The sequence below is a fragment of the Bubalus bubalis genome, chromosome 8, assembly GCF_019923935.1.
Source record: "Bubalus bubalis isolate 160015118507 breed Murrah chromosome 8, NDDB_SH_1, whole genome shotgun sequence".
Classification (NCBI taxonomy): Eukaryota; Metazoa; Chordata; class Mammalia; order Artiodactyla; family Bovidae; genus Bubalus; species Bubalus bubalis.
This window is the reverse complement of record NC_059164.1, coordinates 65,962,176-65,986,538: the sequence shown is the minus strand read 5'-3', so window position 1 is coordinate 65,986,538 and position 24,363 is coordinate 65,962,176. Positions and strand designations below refer to the sequence as shown.

The following is a 24,363-nucleotide window of genomic DNA, read 5'->3' as shown; positions in this document are numbered from 1 at the left end:
CCTATAGAAGAAAAGGGAAATAGAGAAATGATACAAAGGTAGAAGCTAGACTTCTCTGAATATATTTTATTTCATAGATTTGACTTTGGAGTGGGTAAATAGTTTACTTAATTATAAAACATGTGCCATAGCAATGAATTCTCTTTGGACCCAGGTTTTTAAGGCTACAAACAAATGAGAATGGAAAGAGTTATCAACAGAACCCACAAGAGAGTTCTGTGGGTAAATGGGTTTCCACATTAACAAGTCAAGCTGCTGGGCAAAGCCAGAGAAAGAGAATACGTGTTAACGGAGAGACAGTAACACGTGACTTACCTCAACCTTGCTCTCAGGTTCATGATCAGCAGCTGAGAAATACACAACCTCTTGTACTTCATCCCTGGGCCGAGCTGAATTTTTCCCAAATACCACCAGACCGTCCTTTGCACGTGGCGGGAAGGCCACAAAGCAGTAACTTGGAGGAGCTACAGCCATCCTGAAAAGAGAGAGATGCCAGAGAGAGAATGGAAGCGGGCCTAACGTGGAATATTCCACCAGTGAGCTCTTCAGACATATTTCACCAGCTAACTAAGTTTTAGTGTTAAACTGTGTGCAGCGAGCTCCTTTGGAGATCCCAGCTGGCAAATGAAGCTGGGGTGTCTGGAGTAGAATTACACAGCCACTGAGACCAGATACTCTTAGTACCCTGTGGGATTAAATGAGCTCAGATTTGCAACAGAACACAGTGACAGCCAAAAGCGCAATGACGTAGGAGAAAGGAAAGGAGGTTATTGTTCCAGGCAGAAAACACATACCCACTGCAATCTGTCACAGCAATAGAAAAATAAATAACTGTGCCTTAAAACAGTGCACTACAGAAGTGCCTCTTGATCTAGAGGGCCATGGCTACCCTGTGATAGATTTTGGAGTGCTGATGGGGAAATGGGTCTGGAAATAAACTGAAAGATACCTCTCTCTTTTTATCTATCTTTACTCTACCTCAGTGACATCACACACAATCATCTCTAGGTTTTCTTCTCACCTCTCAAGCTGCTCCTGGGCTGGCTAGTTCCCTTCCACCTGGCCGCTAAATATCTTCACAGCTTGGTCCTTCCTTCCTCATTTAATGCTCTTTCTGGGAAAACTCATCCATGCCCAGAGCTTCCCATGTCATTTACAAGCCAATGACCTACACATATAATTCCAGCTCAGTTCTCTCCTTGAGTTCTTGACCCACACACCCAGCCTAACTGATATCCAAAGCTGATTTCATCATCTTCTCAAAACTGGGTCCCTTCCTAAGGTTCCCTGTCTCAGTGGCCAGCTCCATCATCCATCTCACTGCAGCATCAGAATCTATCCTTACCATGTGCTTCTCCATTACCTAACATATCACCAAGTTCTGTAAATTCAATCTCCTAAATCTCTACGTTGCAGCCATGAAATTAAAAGATGCTTACTTCTTGGAAGGAAAGTTATGACCAACCTAGATAGCATATTCAAAAGCAAAGACATTACTTTGCCAACAAAGGTCTGTCTATTCAAGGCTATGGTTTTTCCAGTGGTCATACATGGATGTGAGAGTTGGACTGTGAAGAAAGCTGAGCGCTGAAGAATCGATGCTTTTGAACTGTGGTGTTGGAGAAGACTCTTGAGAGTCCCTTGGACTGCAAGGAGATCCAACCAGTCCATTCTGAAGGAGATCAGTCCTGGGTGTTCATCGGAAGGACTGATGCTAAAGCTGAAGCTCCAATACTTTGGCCACCTCATGCGAAGCGTTGACTCATTGGAAAAGACTCTGATGCTGGGAGGGATTGGGGGCAGGAGGAGAAGGGGACGACAGAGGATGAGATGGCTGGATGGCATCACTCATTCGATGGACGTGAGTTTGTTGAGTGAACTCCGGGAGTTGGTGATGGACAGGGAAGCCTGGTGTGTTGCGATTCATGGGGTCGCAAAGAGTCGGACACAACTGAGTGACTGAACTGAACTGAACTGAACTGAAATCTCTACAGAAACTATCCACTTCTTCCCACTTGTACTACTCCTACCCTGCACCAAGCCACCATCATCTCTAAGCCTGAATCACTGTAACTGCTCCTAAGGGGTGACGCTATATCAGCTATTAGTCTCTCTCCAAAACAGTCCTCACATTGCACCCAAAGTGACCTTTTTAAAAGAAAGACTTGGGGACTCCCCTCATGGTCCAGCGGTTGGGACTCCACACTGCCATCACAGGGGGCACAGGTTCAGTCCTTGATCTGGGAACTAAGATCCACACGCCACGTGTCCAAAAAAAATTTTTTTAATAAAATAAAAGGAAGGTTTGATCATGTCATTCCTGCTTAAAATCCTTCATATTGTTCGCACGGTTCTCAGAATAAAGACCAAAAGCTGATCAAGCCCATGTTGTCTCCCAGCCTCATCTCAAATATTCACCCCTCCAGCCTCTCAACTCCAGGACAGAGGCCCTTTTCTAGTTTCTCAATACTCCACAGCCTTTGCACAAGCTGTACCCTCTTTCCTCAGCACTCCTTTCCCTGATCCCTACCATCAGTCAATTGTACTATATGATCACAATCTAAAACAGCCCTGTAATTATTTTATTACCAACGATCAGTAATTAGTCTTTCTTTTTTTTTTTTTTTTTTAATTTTATTTTATTTTTAAACCCCATCAAAGTTTATAAATATGAAGGCAGGGGCCATGTCTCTTTTGCCCATCTCTGTAAACCCAGCACTACACAGTGTCTTCTGCAGGGTTACTGTTGTTGTTTAATTGCTAAGTCCTGTATGATACTTTTGTGACCCTAGGGACTGTAGCCCACCAGGTTCCTCTGTCCATGGGATTTCCCAGGCAAGAATACCAGAATGGGTAGCCATTCCCTTTTCCAGGGGATCTTCCAGACCCAAGGACTGAATCTTCATTTCCTGCATTGGCAGGTGGATTCTTTACCACTGAGTCACCAGGGAAGCCCCCCCTTCTGCAGGGTAGATGTTCAATAAATAATGAATAAGTGTTCAGTCCTTCCTTAATGCTCCACCAAACTGTGGTTGACTCTCTACAGCTCTTTCTCAGCACCACACTTCTGCACCCACTGAAGTCTCCCTCCCTTAGCCTCTGCACATATCCTTCAGGATCTGATTCAAAAACTCCCTCTCTTTCAAAAAGCCTTCTATGAAGAACTCTGTCATTTTCTCAGCATCCATAAACACTGATGCATCTAGTCTGTCTGAGGATAACATGCCTCTGTTATTTATAAATGTATGGCTTCAGATGTTTCAAATAAAGCTCCCTGAGGGCAGAACCTATGCCACCCAATTACAGTAGCTCATTCCCCAACTCTCTGAATTATAGACACTCAACAAACATTATTAATGAGCCAACTCTCATATTTGTGCCATGAATTACAATTTAAATGTGTTTTATTTTATGAACCTAAGATAAAATGTGAAGTAAAGCAATATTCCCAGAAAAGCAACCAGGATTCAAACCTCAGCCCTGCCAACGCCACCTACTAGCTGTGTGACCTTGAGCAAGTTACTTTACCTTTCTGAGCCTAAGTTTTCTTTCCACAAATGTTTTGCTCCAGCCCACAGATTTATCATGAATATCAAATGAAATGATGTTTGAGAAAATATTTTGAAAACTATGGAGGCTACCTGGGTTCTGACTGTTCAAATATAGCAGCGTTTCAAAAATTTCCATTGAACACGTCAATTAAAATCAACTCTCCTCACTCACAACTAGAGCAGCTATCAAGTCACAGTCAGGAACCTTCTGTGCTTAGAAACATCTTTGTGAGGGACAATGTTGCTACATCTATACCCAAACTACTTCAGGTTAGTCTGCACATGCACACCCCAGACTGTCAGAGCTCTTCCCAGCAGCGTTTCTGGCAGGTCCCTCTCCAGGGCACAGAGAAGTAGGGGAGTCCCTAAGTGTGAAAATCATTTCCTGCTGCATACATGCTCAGTTGTGTCCAGCTCTTTACAACCACCTGGACTGTAGCCCGCCCAGCTCCTCTGTCCATAGAATTTTCCAGGCAAGATACAGGAGTGGGCTGCCATTTCCTACTACCTGGGATCTTCCTGACCCAGTGACCAAACCAACGTCTCCTGCATCTCCTTCTTTGGCAGGCAGATTCTCTACCACAGCGCCACCAGGGAAGCCCCAACATTCCTTCTAGCTCAGGAAAATATCCTCTAGTCCTTTAAAGGGGAAGAAAAGGTGAAAAGATAAAGAGTCTCCAGTTCTTTCTCCTCTTAATCTTTTCCATTTTCACAAAACCACATTATCTTCAAATTTGAACGGGAGAGACAGACAAACCAAGACTCCGTGTGTGTAAGAAAGACCTACAATAATTGTAATAAGATGCCTTTATAAAGGGCTCCTAAAATTAGGAGGTGAGAGGAACTGCAGGCTAAGCCAAAAAAGTGAAACAGACACAGAAGAAGATAACATGCAGAAAGGACACATTTCCTTGTATTTGTATGGTTCACATAGGCAATGGGAATTCCCCTCCTTCCCAACTGTTGGGCCATGTCAAAAGTACTGGCATCAATCACAACTATGAATAGAACCTTACTTTACTTGATCCTTAAAAATGGTAAAAATCCACTGGTCTTGAATTTACAGATTTATCTGCAGAAAACAAGCAACACAGATGGCTTTTCTGACGAGCACTTATTCTTCAGCCTGGACATCTGCTTGGTCATCTGAATCACCTGACCATGAACATTATACAGGCAACAGAAGCGCAGGGAAGTTGGCTTTTCTGCTGAATTTTGGGAATGACTGGGAATGCCACAAGGGAGCAGAATTTTTATGTCTATTTTTTTTAATGCTAAATGAATCAACAGTGTATTACAGCCTACAGCAAACTAGCCAAGGCAAATAGTCCATTTGCTTTTCCTAGATCACCATTCTACACAACGACTAGCCTCGGAGATAACTTAGTAGATCCTTGTCTATTCTCTAGATCAGTGCTGTCCAAAACAATTTTCTTCAATGACAAAAATGTTTTATCTCTACTGTCTAATATGGCGGCCACCAGCTTCAAATGGTTATTGGCCTGTAATTACTATAATTAAGGAATTAAATTCAAAATTTTATTACAAACTTTAGTTAAATTTAAATAGCCATACATGGGAGGTAGACATTCTATTGGACAGAGCAGCATTACAACTTTCCAATAAACACAGAAATGAAGATTTTCACATTGGGGTTTCCAGAAGTACTTCTTTGTGAAATCATTCATTTGTTCTAGGGCTTCCCAGGTAGCCCTAGCGGTAAAGAAACCTCTTGTCAACTCTGGGGACAGAAGAGACGTAGTTTCAATTATCTTTATGGGAAGATCTCCTGGAGGAGGAAATGGCTACCCAGTCCAGTATTCTTGCCTGGAGAATTCCATGGACAGAGGAGCCTGGGGGGACACAACTGAATCGACTTAGCACAAGGACACTTATTTTAATGACAAAATGGGCTATCAGCAGCAGCAAAGAAGAGGCATGATACTTTCAAAAGACCAAGGAAAATAAACATTAGGAAGAGGCTACTGAACTCACCACGTGAACTGAGTTTATAAGCAAGCTCCTTCTTCCAGAGGCTAAAGGTGATCATGGCCCTGGAAGACAATTCTGTTTTCCTTGATGTGAATCTCACAATCCTAACTCTGAATATACCAGGAAAGTGGCCCTCATTGCTACCTGGAAACCCTCTGTGTACTTGGCTGGTCAGCTCCTCTCTTTACCTCCTAAATGAACTTCTGATACCTTCACTTCTCTTCAAACTTCCAACTACTTCCTCTAAACAGATATTTCACTTCCCAGTCCTCAAAAGGGAGAAGGCAATGGCACCCCACTCCAGTACTCTTGCCTGGAAAATCCCATGGACAGAGAGCCTGGTAGGCTGCAGTCCATGGGGTCGCAAAGAGTCGGACACGACTGAGCGACTTCACTTTCACTTTTCACTTTCATGCATTGGAGAAGGAAATGGCAACCCACTCCAGTGTTCTTGCCTGGAGAATCCCAGGGACGGGGGAGCCTGATGGGCTACCGTCTGTGGGGTCGCACAGAGTCAGACATGACTGAAGCAACTTAGCAGCAGCAGCAGCAGTCCTCAAAAGACAGATGGCTGGGGGAGAGAGACTGTTCCAGAAGGAGGATATGCAGATTTCAAGGCCCTGAGGCTGGAGAAGGGGAAGGAGTCAATACATCTAAAAGCCAGTGTGGCTGAGGCCAGAGAGAATGGGAAAGAGGCTGAGAGGCAGGTAGACAGGCTGGTTCCTGTTGGGTCTTGAAGGAGGTGACAGGGATTTTAGGGTCTATCCCATAATAAACACTAAAGCCACTGAAGGGTTCTAAGCCAGGTTTTAGGAAGGAAATGGAACCAGTGCACAGACAACTTCTCAAAGAGGTTGCTACGTTAGGGAGGAGACAGCGCAGCAGATGGAAGGTAATTCCTTTTCTAAGTGTCTACTCTAAGGAAGGGCTTCCCAGGTGGCTCAGACTGTAAAGGATCTGCCTGCAGTGTGGGAGACCCAGGTTCGGTCCCTGGATTGGGAAAATCCCCTGGAGAAGGAACTGGCAACCCACTCCAATACCCTTGCTTGGAGAATTCCATGGATAGAGGAGCCTGGAGGGCTACAATCCATGGGGTCACAAAGAGTCGGGCATGATTGAGCAACTAATACACATACACACATGCCAAGGAAATGATCAGGAATATGGGTAAGATTTATGCACAAAAGAGTGCATTACAGCAATATTTATACAGGTGAAAAACTGGCCCAAACTTAACTGTCCAGCATCAGAGAAGTGGCTAAAATTTTATGCTATGTCTATATGGTAGAACACCATAAAACCGTTAAAATGTTTGTGAAGCATTTTTAATTGAATGGAGAAATGGTGTGGGGAAGTGGAGGGGGGATCCAAAGTGAATTATCTTAACTATGTGAAAATATGCATAGAAAAAAACTGGAAGTAGTAGCCTGACCACTAAATGCTTTGTTTTTCGATATTTTGTTTTAATTTTCCTACAAGTACTTACATTTATTTAATCATAAAAAAAATATTTTAAAAAATTAAACCTGGGAGTATTGCCAATTTAGGAATTTAATTTCAAATAAAAAATTTGGCTCTATTTCTGTGTCCCAACATCTACAATTTCAAAACTGGGGACTTCCCCAGCAGTCTAGTGGTTAAGACACTGTGCTTCCAATGCAAGGGGCCCAGGTACCAACTCTGGTAGGAGAACTAAGATCCCTTAAGCTGTGTAGCAAGGCCAAAAACAAGAAATTTCAAAACTGGCAAATTCTTATTTGAGTTATAGTTAGGACAAATTATTTATTCAGTATTATAGTTATTCTCTGGTATTTTGTTTTCTTTTTTTTTTTTTTCCTTTACAGTCTGCCCAATTCAGAATTACTCAAGGAGTACACAAATTTGCATTACTATTTTTTATACAAATAGGTGGCAGGCCTTCTACAGTCGCCTCCTTAAACAGGAAAAGAAAAACTAGCCAATCAGAAAGTCAATTTTCTGCTGACCCTGAGATGAAATTCTTTCGAAACTGATTTAAGGGATCTCAATTTTGTTCCCATTATCTGTCATAATATTGGCTAACATACCAGATATTCCACTAAAAAAAATCTGAGATGTTAACTCATCTATATACTGTATAAAATATGCATTTTGAAGTCTCTGTTTACAGTATTTTTATAAACTGCTAAATCATTCATGTATGACACAAGACTGACTTTACAATTTTTCTCCTTTCCCTCCATCTTATCCAGCATTATGAAATATCACAATCTCCTCTCTGAAGAAAAATAAAATAAAATTTAATTAACTCCCAATCATACATGCTAATGCAGAAATCTATTGCGTAGTTTTTTTTCATCATTTATAATCAGCTTTAGAAAACAGAATAACTATTCAATAATGGGTTTTCTATAACTACACTCTACTTAAACCAGCATCAGAATCAATGAACAAAGCTTACTCAAGAAATAAAGAGATGACTGATGGCTTTTTTTCTTAACTTGCTCGCTTTGAGGCACAATTCCGAAGCAATCTCTGAGTCATGAGGATCCAGAAGTGGGGATGGGGGTACAGGATTATACTACAGGTCTGAAACTGAACCCAGGAACGTCTGAAGCAGTGTTTCCTAAACTGCATTTTGTAGTCATTTAGTGGGTTATGGAATCAACCTAGTGGACAAGATCAACACTTTTTAGAAAAGAATATGTGCATCTCACATAGGAAGCGTAAGCGTTGGCACAAGAAACTTTACCTTCAAACATACACACAGAAGTGTATGCACTGGGCTACAATACATTTCTTTTACTACGGGTTTCAAGCAAAAATCTTTAAAAGCAACAGGCTTAGAGGGCAGGTCTACTGAATAGGCTTCTTTGTGGTAAATACCAATTGGGATTCTTGCCAGGAAAACTAACAGCTCCAATTAATGAAACACTCTAATTTAACCCTTGTAGACAATTAAACTGACAGGCATTTCCTAGGAAGTATTTGTTAAGAATATTTCAAAGTGCGTTTATCTGTACTTTATTCCAAACAGAATAAGCCAGTCACAAAAATGCAAATACTGTATTTCACTTATATGAGTTAGCTAGAGTAGTGAAATTCATAGAGGCAGAATTAGAATGATGGTTACCAGGGGCTGGACCAGGGAGGGGCAGGAGAGGGAGGAGGATGCACAGTTGTTTAATGGATACACGGAGTCAGTTATGCAGGGTGAAAAACTTCTGGGGATTGGTTGCACAATAATACGAATATTCTTAACACAACTAAACTGTACACTTAAAATGGTTAAGATAGTAAATCTTATGTGTACTTTTTACCATATTAAACATTTTTTAAAAATCAAATATCCACAGGTGGCTCAAGGCTACAGTAGTGGCCTGGGCAGCTTTAGATATGGTGCCATCAGTTGTGGGAAAGTATTTCTAAGATCAATTTCTAACCATCAAAATCTTTTCAGGATTCACGACTTCCTCTTGGGTTGCAGAGTCCCTGACAAGTGCAGAGTCCCTGAGCTCACAGCATCAGAGCTGCGTCGCCCAACATCCCCCCTCTGACTGGTGACAAGAGTCTGGGTACAGGCTTAGGGGGCTGGAGTGCTGCACCTCTGTAACTAGGAGACCGCTTACAGAATGTCTAGACAAGGAAGGAGGTAGCTGCATGGGAAAGAAAGTCTTTGTCCTCAAGTTCAGTGAGTCGTTATTGAAGGGCATGAATACTCCAAGCCAAGGAGGGATTTTCTTCGTCTGAATGCCAAACTGCCCTGCCCCTTTTATCTCAAAAAAAGCTACAGTGGCCCTCATCGGTCACCGTACCCAGTAATAAGACAGCCTTGAATTGCCTGAGAGGAAGAAAATGACTGTCTGTATAAGCTACAGGTTTATTAGCTGTCTTGCAAATAACTGTGACAAAGGATCTTTACTTGCACAAAGAAATGAAACCCAAATGTCCTTACTTTCCAAGTTCCCAGCTTTACTGACCAGATTGGGTGAGTTTAAAGTCCATGTACATTAATTACCTTCTTTCAGAAAAGCAAAGAAGAATGTATTCTATGTTATTTATTGATAAATTCATTTTTTAAATCATTGGCATTCCTGCTGAATTGAAAACAGGACAAATGATACTCACTTATAAATTTCCTTTCCTATCTTTTATCTGCTATTGAGATAGTAAAGAATAAATAGGGTGTTTGGAAAAGGAATTATCCAACTGAATTGAGATGAAAACGCCAGTTGATGGAAGGTACATACATCAGACTCATCAAGTTCTGCCTGATAAATATAAAAGATGCTATTAAGTGTCTTACTGAAAGCTGAAGACAGCAGAGCACAAAGCTTTAGGACTAGACAGCCAGTGATTTCCAGCTTCTAATGTTCAATGTCTTTAATGAGGAATTACCTAATGGAAGAAAGACCACATAGGGTATTGAGTGAGTAGGCAGGTTTTGGAAGCAATCTGAGTTTAAATCTCAACCCTGTGTCACCGTTCTGTAACAGCGATAACAACAGGGTCATGGTGAGGTTCAAATGAGCTGAAACAAAAAGAGCTCAGAACGCCATCTGGGACACAGTAAGGACACATCACCGTGAGGGTGAGAAAAGGTACATGATGAAGACTGTTCCTTTGTCAAGATCTGATCTGAACAAACCAGACTTTAGAAACTTGGCTTTTTCCTTACGGTGTCTAGTGCTCCTTTACCTTTGGAAGATGTGCTCCATTGTCACTTAATGTCTTTTAAGAGCTGGTCACTATTCCCTTTCCTTAAGTCCAAGGGCAACAGCTACCTCTGACAGCTGATTCCTATAGAGTTCAATGCCACTCATTCACTGTCATATTTCTAAGCAGCACGGGATGGTTTAAGGGTGGCAGGTTGTGCATTTATTTGGTTTGGTCCACAGCACTGGCCTAAACTGGTGGCTTCCTTGGTGGCTCAGACAGTAAAGAATCTGCTTGCAATGCAGGGGACCCAGATTTGATCCCTGGGTTGAGAAGATCCCCTGGAGAAGGCAATGGCACCCCACTCCAGTACTCTTGCCTGGAAAATCCCATGGATGGAGGAGCCTGGTGGGCTGCAGTCCATGGGGTCGCTGAGGGTCAGACATGACTGAGCAACTTCACTTTCACTTTTCACTTTCATGCATTGGAGAAGCAAATGGCAACCCACTCCAGTGTTCTTGCCTGGGGAATCCCAGGGACGGGGGAGCCTGGTGGGCTGCTGTCTATGGGGTCGCACAGAGTCGGACACGACTGAAGCGACTTAGCAGCAGCAGCAGAGCTACTAAAACTTTCACTTGCACTTTCTTTCAGAGCATTGGCCTATACAGTGAGTTTGTATGTCTTTAACCTGAATTGGCAGCTAACATTGGTAAATCTAGAGATTTTCCACAGAAATTCAGATATTTAGCATCTCCTGAAAACTCAAAAGATCTGGCAACACTGGGTCCACATTCTTGCGTGCCGGCAAGATTGGAGCTGGGAAGGGGTTCCTGCCACAGTCCCCTCCACCCCCTGATACTGAGGCCAATGGAAATGTTGCCTATGGTCCCCCTTGTGCTACTGCTCTTTTTTGTACTTCTTTTCTCATTGTCAGGTCAACTGTGATCATTTACAATATTTACTTGGCCTTGTAGCCCATATGCACAGTGGCAAGGGAAGGGCACACTTTACAGACAGAGACCCTTGTTCATGTCCTGACTCCACCTTCGAACCATGGAAAACAGGCAGGTTAATGAACTCTCTCTGAGCCAGAGTTTCCCTATGTGAAAATAAGACATATTTTCACATATGTCATATAAAACATAGCACTCATATATACCTGAGATCAAATGGAAAGTACCCCGTCCTGTGGTTGTATACAGTGGATGCTCAATAAATGTTCCTTTTCCTCCCTCCTACTAGTCACTGGTCATGAGTTTACCACTTTTCCAACAATCCCTACTATGTTCCTTCATTTTCTCACTGAAGGTTTGCACCTGGCTCATCAGACACACTCACATTTCAATGTGTAACTAAAATGTGCTTAGAGGATCAGACTGGAGTGATAGAGCCTCTAGATTGAAGCATCAGTTTACAGAGAATACAAAGGACAACCATGGGCATGAAATCAGCAAAATCCAGACTACGAGAAACTCGATAGGACAAATCTAATTTCTTCAACAAAAACTGCAAAAAAAAAAAAGATGAAGAGACAAAGTTACTTAAGAGATGTACCAGCCAATTGCAATGAGTGGGACTTATTTAGAGCATGACTTAAACAATCTGTACAAAAATTTTATGACAGTTAGGGGGCATTCCCCAGTGTTCCAGTGGTTAGGACTGTGATTTTAATGCCAAGGGCCCTGGGTTCAAATGCCAATCAGGGAACTAGGATCCTACAAGAGGTGCAGCAAGGCAAAAAAAAAAAAAAAAAAAAAAACAAAAAAAACCTATATTATTCTCTTTACTTAAAAAGTAATGCACATGACAAGATGTTTAAAATTCTTTTAAGGTTAGAAATAGCACTGTATGTGTGTGCTCAGTTGTGTCCAATTCTTTGCAACCCCATGGACTATAGCCCGCCAGGCTCCTCTGTCCATGTGCTGGACTGATCAACTTGTAAGTTTTTCGGGGGCTTAGATATCTCTTCGAGTAAGGATAACTGGGGGTAGGGAGGATGGGGAGGGATTTCAGTTTGCCTCGGTATATTAGTGCACTGGGGGAAGAGGATACCCCTGTTTCCTTCTATCTTGCTGTATCTCTTTAGACTATGAGCCCCATGAGGTCAAGGACACTTACATAATTCCTTATTTCCCCAGGAACCTAGCACACAGGCTGGCACATGATAAGACCTGGACAAATGTTTGTTGAGCAAATGAAGGGGAAAGGGTATCTATCTATATTTCATCTTCAATGACAGAAAAAGAGCAGGAAAATCTGATTCGGACATCTGATTCTCTCCCAAGCTGTGGTTCAATCAACGGGATTCATATTGGACCACACATGGAAATGGTCTGAGGAGCAGATTCCTGGACACCCTCTCCTTGGAGATTCTGATTCAGTGGGTCTGAGCTGAATTCAGAGAGTATATTTTTAACAAATGCCCAGATGATTCTGATGCATCAGTTCAGACTGGTGTGGAATATCTATTCTTATAGGTTATTAAACTTCTTTGCTTCTCAAAAGTATGATTCATTTTTTCTGACTGGCTTTATTTTCTTGGTGGGGTTTTGGTTTTTTTTTTTTGAGTGTAGAAACTTTCAATATATACAAACAAGAAAAGAATACAATAAGCCCCTTTAAGGTGTTAACCAGCTTCAAGGGCCAACGACTGTCTGCCATTTTGCTTCTCAGTTTTATTTTTAAGGAAATCACTTAATTTTAATTGAATATTACTGAAATCAGCAACAGCATCAGCAGCAATACTCTTTGCCTTAAAGACCAAGGTGGGTGAAACACATCCCTGGTTAACTTGAGAGAAGTATGACAAAGATGTAGGAGGTTGTGTTTTCTCAGTCTTTGACTTAAAAACTGAGAAATCAGACTAATCACTCTACATGATAATCAGGAAGATTTGTTAGTTGTTATTTAAATGTTTGGGATCTGCACTACTTTAAAGAAATAAAATAACTGAAATCTTTAAAAATGCCTTTTAAAAAATGCATTCTTCATTTTATCATAGATGCAAAGTAAATCCTTTAGTAAGGATCATGACTTCTCTGCACTGGATAGAAAGAATTTAAGCCAGAAAAAAAAAGCTAGATATTATTTCAGGTAGTTGAATATTTCTAAATCAGTAGGACCTGCTAAGAAATATCCTTTGGATGCTTTTTCTTTCATGAGTGAAATGATCACAAACTGATTTGCTATTCCATTCCAAAATTACTTCAATTTAGGTGATTAGCAAGAGGAAATGAAGAGTGTCTATTTTGAATTTGTGAAATCAAAATTCCAGGTAATTAACAATGACTCAACTTCACCATAACCCCTGATAATTTAATGGACTACTGCTGGTACATCACCTCCCAAATACAGCCACTTAGATGATCACAAGAATAAAAAAACAAAACAAACATGATAAATAACTTACTATCTTGACATATCATAAAAGACTGGCAAATACATAAATACACAAGAACAAGCAGTATCATTCAAATTATGTATATTATATAGGTAGTTGATGCAAATAAGACTGTAATGAAATGCAACAAAAAGTGTAATAATATTCTTGGGCTGTAAAATCACAATTTCTTAACCTATATTCAGGCACTTTCAAATTTCCCACATGAAAATCTGAATTGTAATGAAAATACTTTTAAAAAAGAAAAGGAACAGTTGAAGTAGAAATAACTTATTTTCCCAATATACGGCAGTTAATAAATATGGCCTTTCAATAAGGCAGAGACCCAGGAATTAAGGACAAACACCACAGCTCAGTTATGGCAAATGAATTCATTTTCTCTTCTGGCCACATCTGATTTTGCCTCATTTTCAAGATATGCTGACAATGAGAAATATGAATAACACAAAATCTTCGACTTAATGAATGATTCAGGTGACAGCCACTAAGGAAACAGATTTTTCTATAGTCAAATCACTATTCTTCAAATCACTCCAGAATTTCTCTATAATGCAAAATACTGTAATAGGTTTCCCAACTTTTAAACATCAAAAAAATTTCAGACACCCCACATAACAGTGATTGTAGTTGGTTGGGAAATATATGCTATGAATTTAATAACATTTTAAATGCATCTGTATGACTTCTCGGGTAGCTCAGTCAGTAAAGAATCGGCCTGCAGTGCGAGACCGGGGTTCAAGCCCTGGGCTGGGAAGATCCCAGAGGAGGGAAATGTCAAACCACTCCAGTATTGCTGCCTGGAAAATCCCATGGACAGAGGAGCCTAGCTGGCTACAGTCCATGGGATCGCAAGAGTCAGACACAACTTAGCAACTAAACCACCTATATGTACTCACTGGTAATAAAATCCTGATCATCTAAAATAATCTAAAAATAATGCTAAAGATACAATATATATGACTTATGACTTATTCTGTGTCCATTCAATGTTGGGACACACTTGAATTCAAGGCCTACCTTCAAAAACTCTACCATACACAGTGATCTGTTCATCACTCAGGTGTATTTAAAATATGGAACCACTTTATAGAAAATTCAGGCTGCATGAGTATCACTTTTGAAAGAGCTCTTAGGAATTCTAGAGTGAGGGGAAAGAATTAGTTGAATGGCATCCATTTCTCAAAGATAAAACAACTGATTTTTTTTTAATGAGGAAAAAAGTATATAAGCAGCATAAGCAGTATGTTTTTCATTCAAGTTAGAAAAATACAGTCTGATCAAGTTCAGCCTTGATAAGGAAGATATTTTCCAATATATGGCAGGTTAAAAGACAGTTTTCTATCTTTTATAATGATACAAAGAAAATAAATGACTTGTATCACGTGAATAGTATACATTAGACCTGTATAGTCAGAATAATTTCTCCAAGAGAATACATTATGGTTTTTTATTAATAAAAAAGAATCAGATAGACTCAGATTCCAAGTGCAGCTCGTCCAACCACTAAGTTCTTCATCTATAAAACATGGCCATGATGTCTACCACATACTGTTATGGGGATTAAATGAGATGTTAAACGCAGAGTATCTGGAATAGAAGAACATTCAGGGAAGGTTTGGTCTTAAAGACCAAATAAATTCCCAGGGTTCTGGGAATGTAATGATTATGGAGATACATTAAAGACTGTTTTTTAAATATACAGGTATATGTTTAGCTTCCAAAAGCATTCCCTGTGGGAAAAACTGGGGGCTATTGAACAAGTCACATCTAAGTTTCTTGTATTTCCTTCTGTTCTCATTTCTGACATTGCTGCCATTGTGATCACTAATTTGGCAAGGTTGCTACAAAGGATGACCTTCCTATTCCCACCATCTGTTTTCCTCGCCTACATAAATAGTCTATTGTCTATTCTGATCTTTTCCCATTAGTATGATTTGTTATGTATCTGTTAATGCTGTAAACTGGGATTTAAATAAACTTCCCATTCACTCTTAAAACAGTGGTATACCCTCTGTCCCTATAAAACATATCAGGTATACATTCATTTCCTACAGAAGAAATTCAAATCTTGCTAGTATGAAACCACAGGGTTACTTTATGTCTAGCAAAATGGATTTGAAAACTACTTTGTAGCAACTTCTCTGTCAATCCAGTGGTTAAGATTCCAAGCTCCCAATGCAGAGGCCATGGGTTTGAACCTGGTCTGGGAACTAAGATCCAACTAAGATTCCTCATGTGACTTGGCAGGGCCAAAAAAAAACAAAAACAAAAACCCCTTTGTAAGTGCCCATTAATGCTAAAGCCACTTGGTGTGTTAAAAACTATCAGGAAATTTATCCCATTTTATTACCAAAAAGGAACCTACATACATATATATGAACATATTAGTGTGTGTGTGTGTAAATACATATACATGTGAATGTAAATACCCATTTATGCAAAAATAAATATATACTATAGATAGAAGGAAGGGAGAGAGGAAAGGAGGGAAGTAGGAAGAAAAAAGAAGCACCTAGAAGGATTCATATTATCCTTAGTGTTGCAAGTGGGACTAAGCATGGGCTATAGAGATAGAAACTTCCCATTTTATCCACTTATGTCATTTTAAATATCTTTATAGCAAGCTCACATTGCTTTATTGGTCTTCCCAGGCAGTGCTAGTGATAAAGAACCTGCCTACCAATGCAGGAGACATAAGAGACTCAGGTTTGATCCCTGGACCTGGGTCAGGAAGATCCCCTGGAGTAGGGTATGGCAACCCACTCCAGTATTTTTGCCTGGAGACTCCAAGGACAGAGGAGCCTGGCAGGCTACAGTCCACTGAATTGCAAAGAGTCGGACACGACTGAAGTGACCAGGCATGCGTGCATGCATTGCTTTATTGGATTTTTAATTATTTTTAAAAATCTGATTACTTCAGGGCTCAAGAAAGGACATTTTAAGACATCTCATTTAATTATTTTAGGTCAGTAAGCACTGCTAAGTGAAATTTTAAAATACACTAAGGTTTTACTTTGAGAGGATAAAAAGATATTCAGATGAGCCTTTGATCACTGTATGATTTTTTTTAATTTTATATTAGGGTATAGCCAATTAACAAACTGTGACAGTTTCAGATAAATGGCAAAGGGACTCAGTCATACATATACATGTATTCATTCTCCCCCCAAACCCCCTCACATCCAGGCTGACACATAACATTGAGTAGAATTCCATGTGCTATACAATAGATCCTTGTTGGTTATCCATTTTAAATATAGCAGTGATCACTGTATGAATTTAACTAGGACTTTTAAGAAGTGATATGAATTACTAATATGTACTTTGACCCCCTAAGCATGTACAAGCACTGTGTGCAACCTAAGAGGAAAATGGAGCTAAAATGATTTTCTCAAGGTCTATATCATCAAGAAGAGGCGCTCATGTAAACCACCAAGAGGAAAAGGGCAGTAGCCCAACTTAAGACAATGATCAGCAATGCTCATGGAACCCTTCAGGAACACCGAGCTCACTTTAGGGAGTAGATTAAGCACTGGGAGATTCAGGTTAAACACATAACCATTAAAAACAGAAGAAGAAGGGAACGTTAACCATCTCAAGCTCTTTCTGTTACCGAAACGGCTCAAGCTGGGAGACCTCCAACTTCCTCCCATTCTAGTCACCCACCTGTTTCAGTTCATCACCATTCCACACCTCCTGGTGGAGGCCCTAAGGATGCTGGAAATTTCTGGAGGGAATAGGACAGGTGGGTGTGATTGACATGTACATCATGTGAGTCCTTCCCACTCATCCCACCTCCTCCCCTCCAGTGTCTGTTCAAACTGCTCTCACTATCCACATCCAACACTATGAATAGTATCATACACTTCAACCAACCTTCACTTTCTGGTAATGACCTAGACCAACGCAGCCCAAAAGAAATACAGTGCAAGACAGGTGAATCACATATGTAATTTTATGTTTTCCAAGAGCCGCAGTTAAAAAAGTAAAGAGAAATTGATTAAATTACTTTTAACAATGTATTTTGTTTAAATCAAATATATCCAAAATATTAATTCAAAATATAGACATACCTCATTTAATTGTACTTTGTTTTACTGCACTTCACAGATAATTGTGTTTTTTACAAACTGTAGATTTGTGGCAATCCTGAGTACACCAAGACTATAGATACTGTTTTCCCAACAGCATCTGCTCACTTTCTGTGTCACATTTTGGTAATTCTCACAATATTTCAAGGTTCTTCATTATTGTTATATTTGCTATGGTTATCTGTGATCAGTGCTCTTTGATTTAATATAAAGATAACTCACAGAAGGCTCAGATGATGTCAGCATTTTTTAGCAATCAAGTATTTTTAAATTAAGGCATATACATTTTTTAGACATAATGCTATTGTACACTTATTAGACTACATGATAAACATAAGTTTTATAGGCTCTGGGAAACCAAAAAATTCATATGACTTGTTTTATTTTGATACTTGCTTTATTGCAGTGGTCTGGAACCCAACTCACACGATCACCAAGGTATGCCTGCATAATCAACATAAAATCATTAATAAGCTGTATTTGTCCTTGTCATGTGCAGCAATATGGATGAGCCTAGAGAGTAATCTGCTCTGTGAAATAAGTTAGAGAAAGGCAGATATTGTATGTTTACACTTACATGAGAATTTTAAAAATAAAACAAATCAGTATAACAAAACAGAAAGAGACTCACGGATATAGAGAACAAACTAATGGTTATCAGTGGGGAGAGGGAAGGAAGGAGGGACCAGATAGGGATATGGGGGTCAAGAGGCACAAACTACTATGTATTAAAAATAAATTACAAGGATATATTGTATAACACAGGGAACATAACCAATATTTCATAATAACTTAAAATGGAGTCTAATCTACAAATATATTGAATCACTATGTTGTATACTAATATAATACTATAAATCAACAATACTTTAATAAAAATAACTAATATTTTAAAATCTTCTTTTCCTATAAATGTTTTAAATCTGGTGTAAATTTTACATTTACAATACATCACAATTCAGACTAACACACAATTGTAATATATCACAATTCAAGTAATCAGTAGCCACATGTGGCCTGTGGCTAGTGGCTATTGAACAGCACAAACCTAGACTCCCACGCCAATGAAAATCATCCCAAATCTTTACAATGATGATTATTGCTGGATAAAGGGATCATGGGTGGTGTTTTAAAAATAACTTTGGCTTACCTGTATCTTTTATTGTCCTCCAACAAACACAGATTGCATGTGTTTATGTATTTTTAAAACTTGTGATTGTAAGTGTCTTTGACATATAGGGAGAATTTCAACGAATGAATCTTCACATTCATGCTCTAATACAAGTTATTGTTCTAATGGCACATGTGGCATCTGGCTTCCCAGGTGGTTCAGTGGTAAACAATTTGCCTGCCAATTCCGGAAAACGGGGCTTTGATCCCTAGGGGTCAGGAAGATCCCCTGGAGAAGGAAATGGCAACCCACTCCAGTACTCTATCGCCTGGGAAACCCCATGGACAGAGGAGCCTGGTGGGCAACTATCCATGAACTCACAAAGAGACACGACTGAGTGGCTGAGCAGGCGCACACATGTGGCGTTAGCACTTGTCTTCACTTCAACCTATCTGTCAATTCATACTTAGTTCCTATGTTTCACCACTATAAATTATTCTCCCAGTTGCATGCAGCCCACCCACCTTCTCCTTCTGCAGAGCACTGGGTTGAAGTTACAGTATGCCCAGAAGAAATATTTCCCATACTCTCAACACCTCTGCAAAAATACCATGCACAATTTCTAGTTCTGCTTTAGTAGAACTAGGGTCACTGGTATATGACTCCGAGAACTCAAATTCAAATTAGAGAAAAAGCTACTGTCTTCAGTGCTGCTTCAAATTTATTTTAAAATAGGTTTGTTATTTACTAATTATTTAAAGTTAGATATATTCAAAAGCTATTATATGCCCCACTTTGGCTTCTTAACAAAAAAAAAGACAAGCAACATAAACAATTAATTTTTTAATCAAAGAATGCACTTCTCACCTCAAAGATTTTGACATAATTATAAAAACCATAAAATTATGGTTTTGGTGTTTAAATACAGAAACAGTCTAGTCCCTGGAAAATGGGAACATGAGGTGGACACAGCTTAAGAAGTTAAATGGACTTAAGTTAGGAAACTAAGGTGTGAGCAGTTACTTTAAATACCTATAGATTTTTAAATTTATGTTAAAGTTTGTTTTCATGAAGTGTTTGCCATTCTAACAATGATACCTTTGCCCTTTTCTCCTAGGCTTTGGAAGGTGGCATGTGGAATCCTAAAATGGGGAGTTCTGACACCTGGATTTCAGTTCTCACTGCCAGCTGCCAACCAGCTATATGACCTTGGGAGCAGTCCATTCACCCTGCTGGGTTCAGCCTCACCGGCTGTGAAGAGAAGGTTGACAGTACAGCCCTTTCTCAGGCTGCTTCCAGCTTGCCATTCCTGACCTTTGCACTAATCTCTCTCTATCCCATTATCCCAGAAACACTTGCCTCCTCATGCATCTCCTGCTTGCAAAAGGAGAAGATGGCTGGCAGCACAGGAGTGAAATGGGAAAGAAAGTCTGTTTTATTTTAAAATCTCAAATGAGTCACTTTTCAAGAATGTATCATTCTCTGGTGCCTGAGTGCTTGGTCATGATGTCAAATCATCATGACCAATAAAACTTCCAATAAAACTTGCTCTAAGAACCTGGTATTTGTTCCACGTACTGTTCTTAGATGATGTTTACACTAGACATTCATCTCTTTTAAGAGCCACTTGTAGGTACAAAACAGCACAGAAGTTATCAAACAGCTATCAGCAGCCAGATAAAAATCACAGTTTTAATCAGGTCTTTGCACCAGCTTTTGATAAATAAGGAAAATTACAGCTTCCCACATTTCCCACATAACCTCCCCAGAACCTTGCAGCACTGTAAAATCTAGCCTGCTCCAAGAATCACGTCCTTACCCTTTAGGGCTGGCTGTAGCCATACCCAGGAGAGCTCTCCTTCCGGTAGACCCTCTCCCCACCCCCACCAAAGCTTAAGTCAGGGGGCAGCTGATGTTAACTGTGGTCTGTGCTGATTCCGCCAGGCCTGATTTTTCATGCTGCCATTTTGAATTAATAGAGGTTTCCTCTGCAACGGATGCATCTTCTAATCAGGCCTGGAACACAGTAGGCACCGGGACACACACACACACACATACACCACCGGGGAGATGGACATAAGCATAATTCAAGACACTTGCAAGCGAGAATTAAACAGCAAATCCGGAAAGACAGTATTAGTTAACAGAGCCCTACCAAGACAGTGTGGAGCCACAGCAAACGACTCTTTCCTTACATGCGTCTGAGTTTAATGGGCAAATTTAACCCCTAAATCTTAGTTCTCGTCAATTTCTCTAAAGTTCAAGCGTCCCTCCCGCTTTGCGTCCCTCCCACTCGTTTCAGACCTCAGGAGAAATGTAACCCAATAATCCGCGATGCGACAGACCAGCGAACGGAGGGCGCAAAGGCAAGCTGAAGTGGATAATCATCTCAGAAATACGAGTGCCTTTGATCACTAAGTGCCCCAGAGCCACCGCGTTAACTTGCCCAGACATCCCCCGTCCCCAAGAGCCTCGCTGGGTGTGGCTTGAGGGTGGGGTGGGGTGTTGTGACAAGTCCTTCGGCCCGGGTAGACTCCAGCAATAGCTGACACGTTTGCCCTTAGCGGGAGGGTAGTGCTCTGGTCACGATTCGGCGACCACAGACCGGTGTAAGCGGGGCAGAGCCCGGCCCAGGGCAGCGGGCCGGCCCGGCAGCCATGTTCGCGCGAGCCCGCCGGTGCGGCAGGTGCGTTACCTACCGAGAAGGTGCCAGGCTCGCTCGGCCACCAGTGATGCGCCAGTGCGAGCCGGGATCCCCCGGAGCGAGGGGGTGGCGAGGGCGGGGGTGGCACGGGGTACACACCCCAGCGGGCCAGCAACTGGGATAGCAGGCAACGGAAACACAGGAAAAGCGGCCTGGGCGAGCGAGAAGAGTTAAAAAGAAGTTGCGGGGGCGGGGGTGGGGGGCGGTGGAGGAGGATGGGGGGGAGGATGAGGTTGGGGTGTGGAGGGCAGGAGCAGGTTCCAACCAGGCTGCAGTGCTCGCGCCCTAGGGTGGGGCATCCCTCTCCTGCGCCCCCGCAGTCTGCAGCCCAAATCACCTTCCCCCACCCCCAACCCCGGACTGAGGCCCCCCCGTCTAGTGATCCCCTAGAGACCCCCAGCCAGCATCCGCGGGATTCTGCCCCAGGTAGCGCCACCCGCGGGTCTGGAGAGGCAGCCGGAGGCGACCAGAGGCACACGGGGGACAGGGATGGCGGATCAGGGTGAAACCCGCCGGGGGAAGCGGCTGCAGACGCCCTGCGCTCCCAGGGGTGCCCTGCACGGCTCACCTGGGGGGCGGCGGGCTCCGGGCTCTGGGCTCTGCTCTGCGGTGCCGATGCGCGGCCGGCGAGCGTGCGCGTGCTGCGGCTGCGGCGATTACAGTGGCGACGTCGGGGGCTGCAGCTGCAGCGTCGGAGGCGGCCGTCGGGCGCTTCCCCCTCCCCAGACTCCCAAAGCTGCGGGCCGCCGCCCCCAGCTAACAGCTGGCCGGGCTCACGTGACCGCGGGGCCCACCCTCCCTGCCGCCGCTGCCGCCGCCTCCGCCTCCTTCCTCACACCCTGGCCCCGGGCCGGGCCGCGCCGCACCCACGCTAGGCCTGATTCCGGAGGGCGCCTGGGAGCAGAAGGGACGGCTCAGAGGGCGAATCTCACCGAGGAAAGTGGCTCTCCCTTTGCTCGATCTTTATTTCTTGATCACAGCCGGGCTTGCGTCTCTCTCCCTCTCAAGCGAGACCTCGGGCTTTAAGGAGTCAGACCCCACTTACTCTGGCGCCTCTCCGGGATTCCTCTGTTTCGGTTGCTACGTGCGGGCCTCTGTGCCTAAGCGAGATTTCTCCGCGGATGAAACGTGTCCAATACTTTGTCGACTCATATGTCCAAGCCGACTCCCTCCCTGGGTTTAATTACGGTTCTGCGCCATGTTGATAAGCCAGACCGTGTCCCATACTTAAAGACAGTGAAACACAAAGAGGTTAAGCAACTCGTCCAAGGTCACGTAGCAGGTAGCGAAGCCAAGATCCCAAACCTAGGTTAATAAATCTATAGACAGGTACCGAGTGCGTTGATGCTGACGTCAAGGTCATTGGTCAGGACATGACTATCCATCCATCTGTTACTAGAACAGACTCTACCTTTTATAAACTAATAAGAAAAGACCATGTTTACCTATGGCTGATTCATGTTGATGTATGGCAGAAACCAACACAATATTGTAAAGCAGTTATCCTTCGATTAAAAATAAATAAATTTTTAAAAATTCATTGAAAGAAAAGATCATCTCAAAATATATGAAGAGATGGTTCACAGGAAAACAAACTGCAATACCCCTCAGGCACATGAAAAAAAATATTCAAGCTCCCTTAACTGTAAAGCAAATACAGATACAATGTAGCATTTTCCACGTGTCAGAGTAGCAAAAATCAAAGTTTTATAACTTCCATAGAGGATAACTTGGCAATGCCTCCCCAAATTACAAATATGTACATAGTCTTTGACCTAAAGATTCCATTTCCGGAATTTATCCTACAGGTGTACCAACACAAGTGTGAAATAATACGAATACAAGGTTATCCATTGCTACATCCTTTATGCTAGCAAAGATTGCCAAGACTATGCCCATCAATAGAGAACTGTTCAAATATATAACTGCACATGTACAATGGAATGCTATCCAGCTATTTAAAAAATGAATACTGATCTACGTACTGATATGAAAGATTTCCAATCTATAGTAAGGGTGGGGTAGCCATGTGAAGAACACTGTGTAAATGTGTTATGAGTTGTGGGGGGAAATACGCCTGTACTCATTTGAAAACGCACAGACTATCTTTGCAAGGATACCTAAGAAAGTGTAATAGTAGATGGCACCGGGGAGAACTGGGTTACTGAATGCAGGAGAGGGAAGGAGACTTTTTTTTTTTAACATCTTTCAATGTTAAGCCTGTGGTTGTGGTTTGCCAGGAGTGAAAGAATAGTGGGAGAGGGCTGGGGTAATCAAGGCAGATACTGCAGAATAGAGCAGTGGTCATAGAATCCTGGAGCACAAACGGACCTGATTATGCATTTAATCCAACCATGGAAACTGTCTTTTTAACTTTTATCTTTATAATATAGTAGATTTTGTTTTTGTTTAGATAGAGTATAATTGGATCTTCATTCAGTCAGACGACTTCCCTGGTGGCTCAGATGGTAAAGCATCTAAGTTCGATCCCTGGGTCAGGAAGTTCCCTGGAGAAAGAAATGGCAACCCACTCCAGTACTCTTGCCTAGAAAATCCCATGGACTGGTGTCCATCAGGTCGAAAAGAGTTGGACACGACTGACTGACTTCACTTTCACTTTCAGTCAGACACTCTTTGCCTTTTAATTGGAGCTCTTAGATCAGAGGCTCTTAAACCTGGGAACATTTGGCAATGTCTGGAGACATTTTTGTTGTCAGGATGGCAGAAGTGAAGGAGGTCTCTACTGGCACCTAGCACATAGAGGCCAAGGATGCTGTTAAATATCCCAAAATACAAAATACAGGTCCCCACAACTAAGAACTGTGTTGTGCTGTGCTAAGTCTTTTCAGTCATGTTGGACTCTTCGCGACCCCATGGAC

At 41.8% G+C, this 24,363-nt stretch overlaps 1 protein-coding gene across 4 annotated transcripts in view; it reads right to left on the bottom strand.

Moving 5' to 3' along the window:
• The window catches only part of SCRN1 (secernin 1), a 63,006-nt gene extending 40,458 nt beyond the window's left edge, over positions 1–22,548 (bottom strand). Inside the window, exons 1-2 of one of the 4 annotated variants that reach the window (XM_025291250.3) lie at positions 22,417–22,548; positions 316–475 (exon numbers count right to left, since the gene is read on the bottom strand). In XM_025291250.3, coding sequence (XP_025147035.1) covers positions 316–474 — 159 coding nt within the window. In that variant the 5' untranslated portion in view covers position 475; positions 22,417–22,548. Of the gene's footprint in view, positions 1–315; positions 476–17,244; positions 17,265–21,479; positions 21,637–22,052; positions 22,199–22,416 lie in introns of those variants that run through there. The other 3 variants (XM_025291249.3, XM_025291251.3, XM_044946699.2) reach the window with 3 other exon arrangements.
• Positions 22,549–24,363: the final 1,815 nt, after the last annotated feature.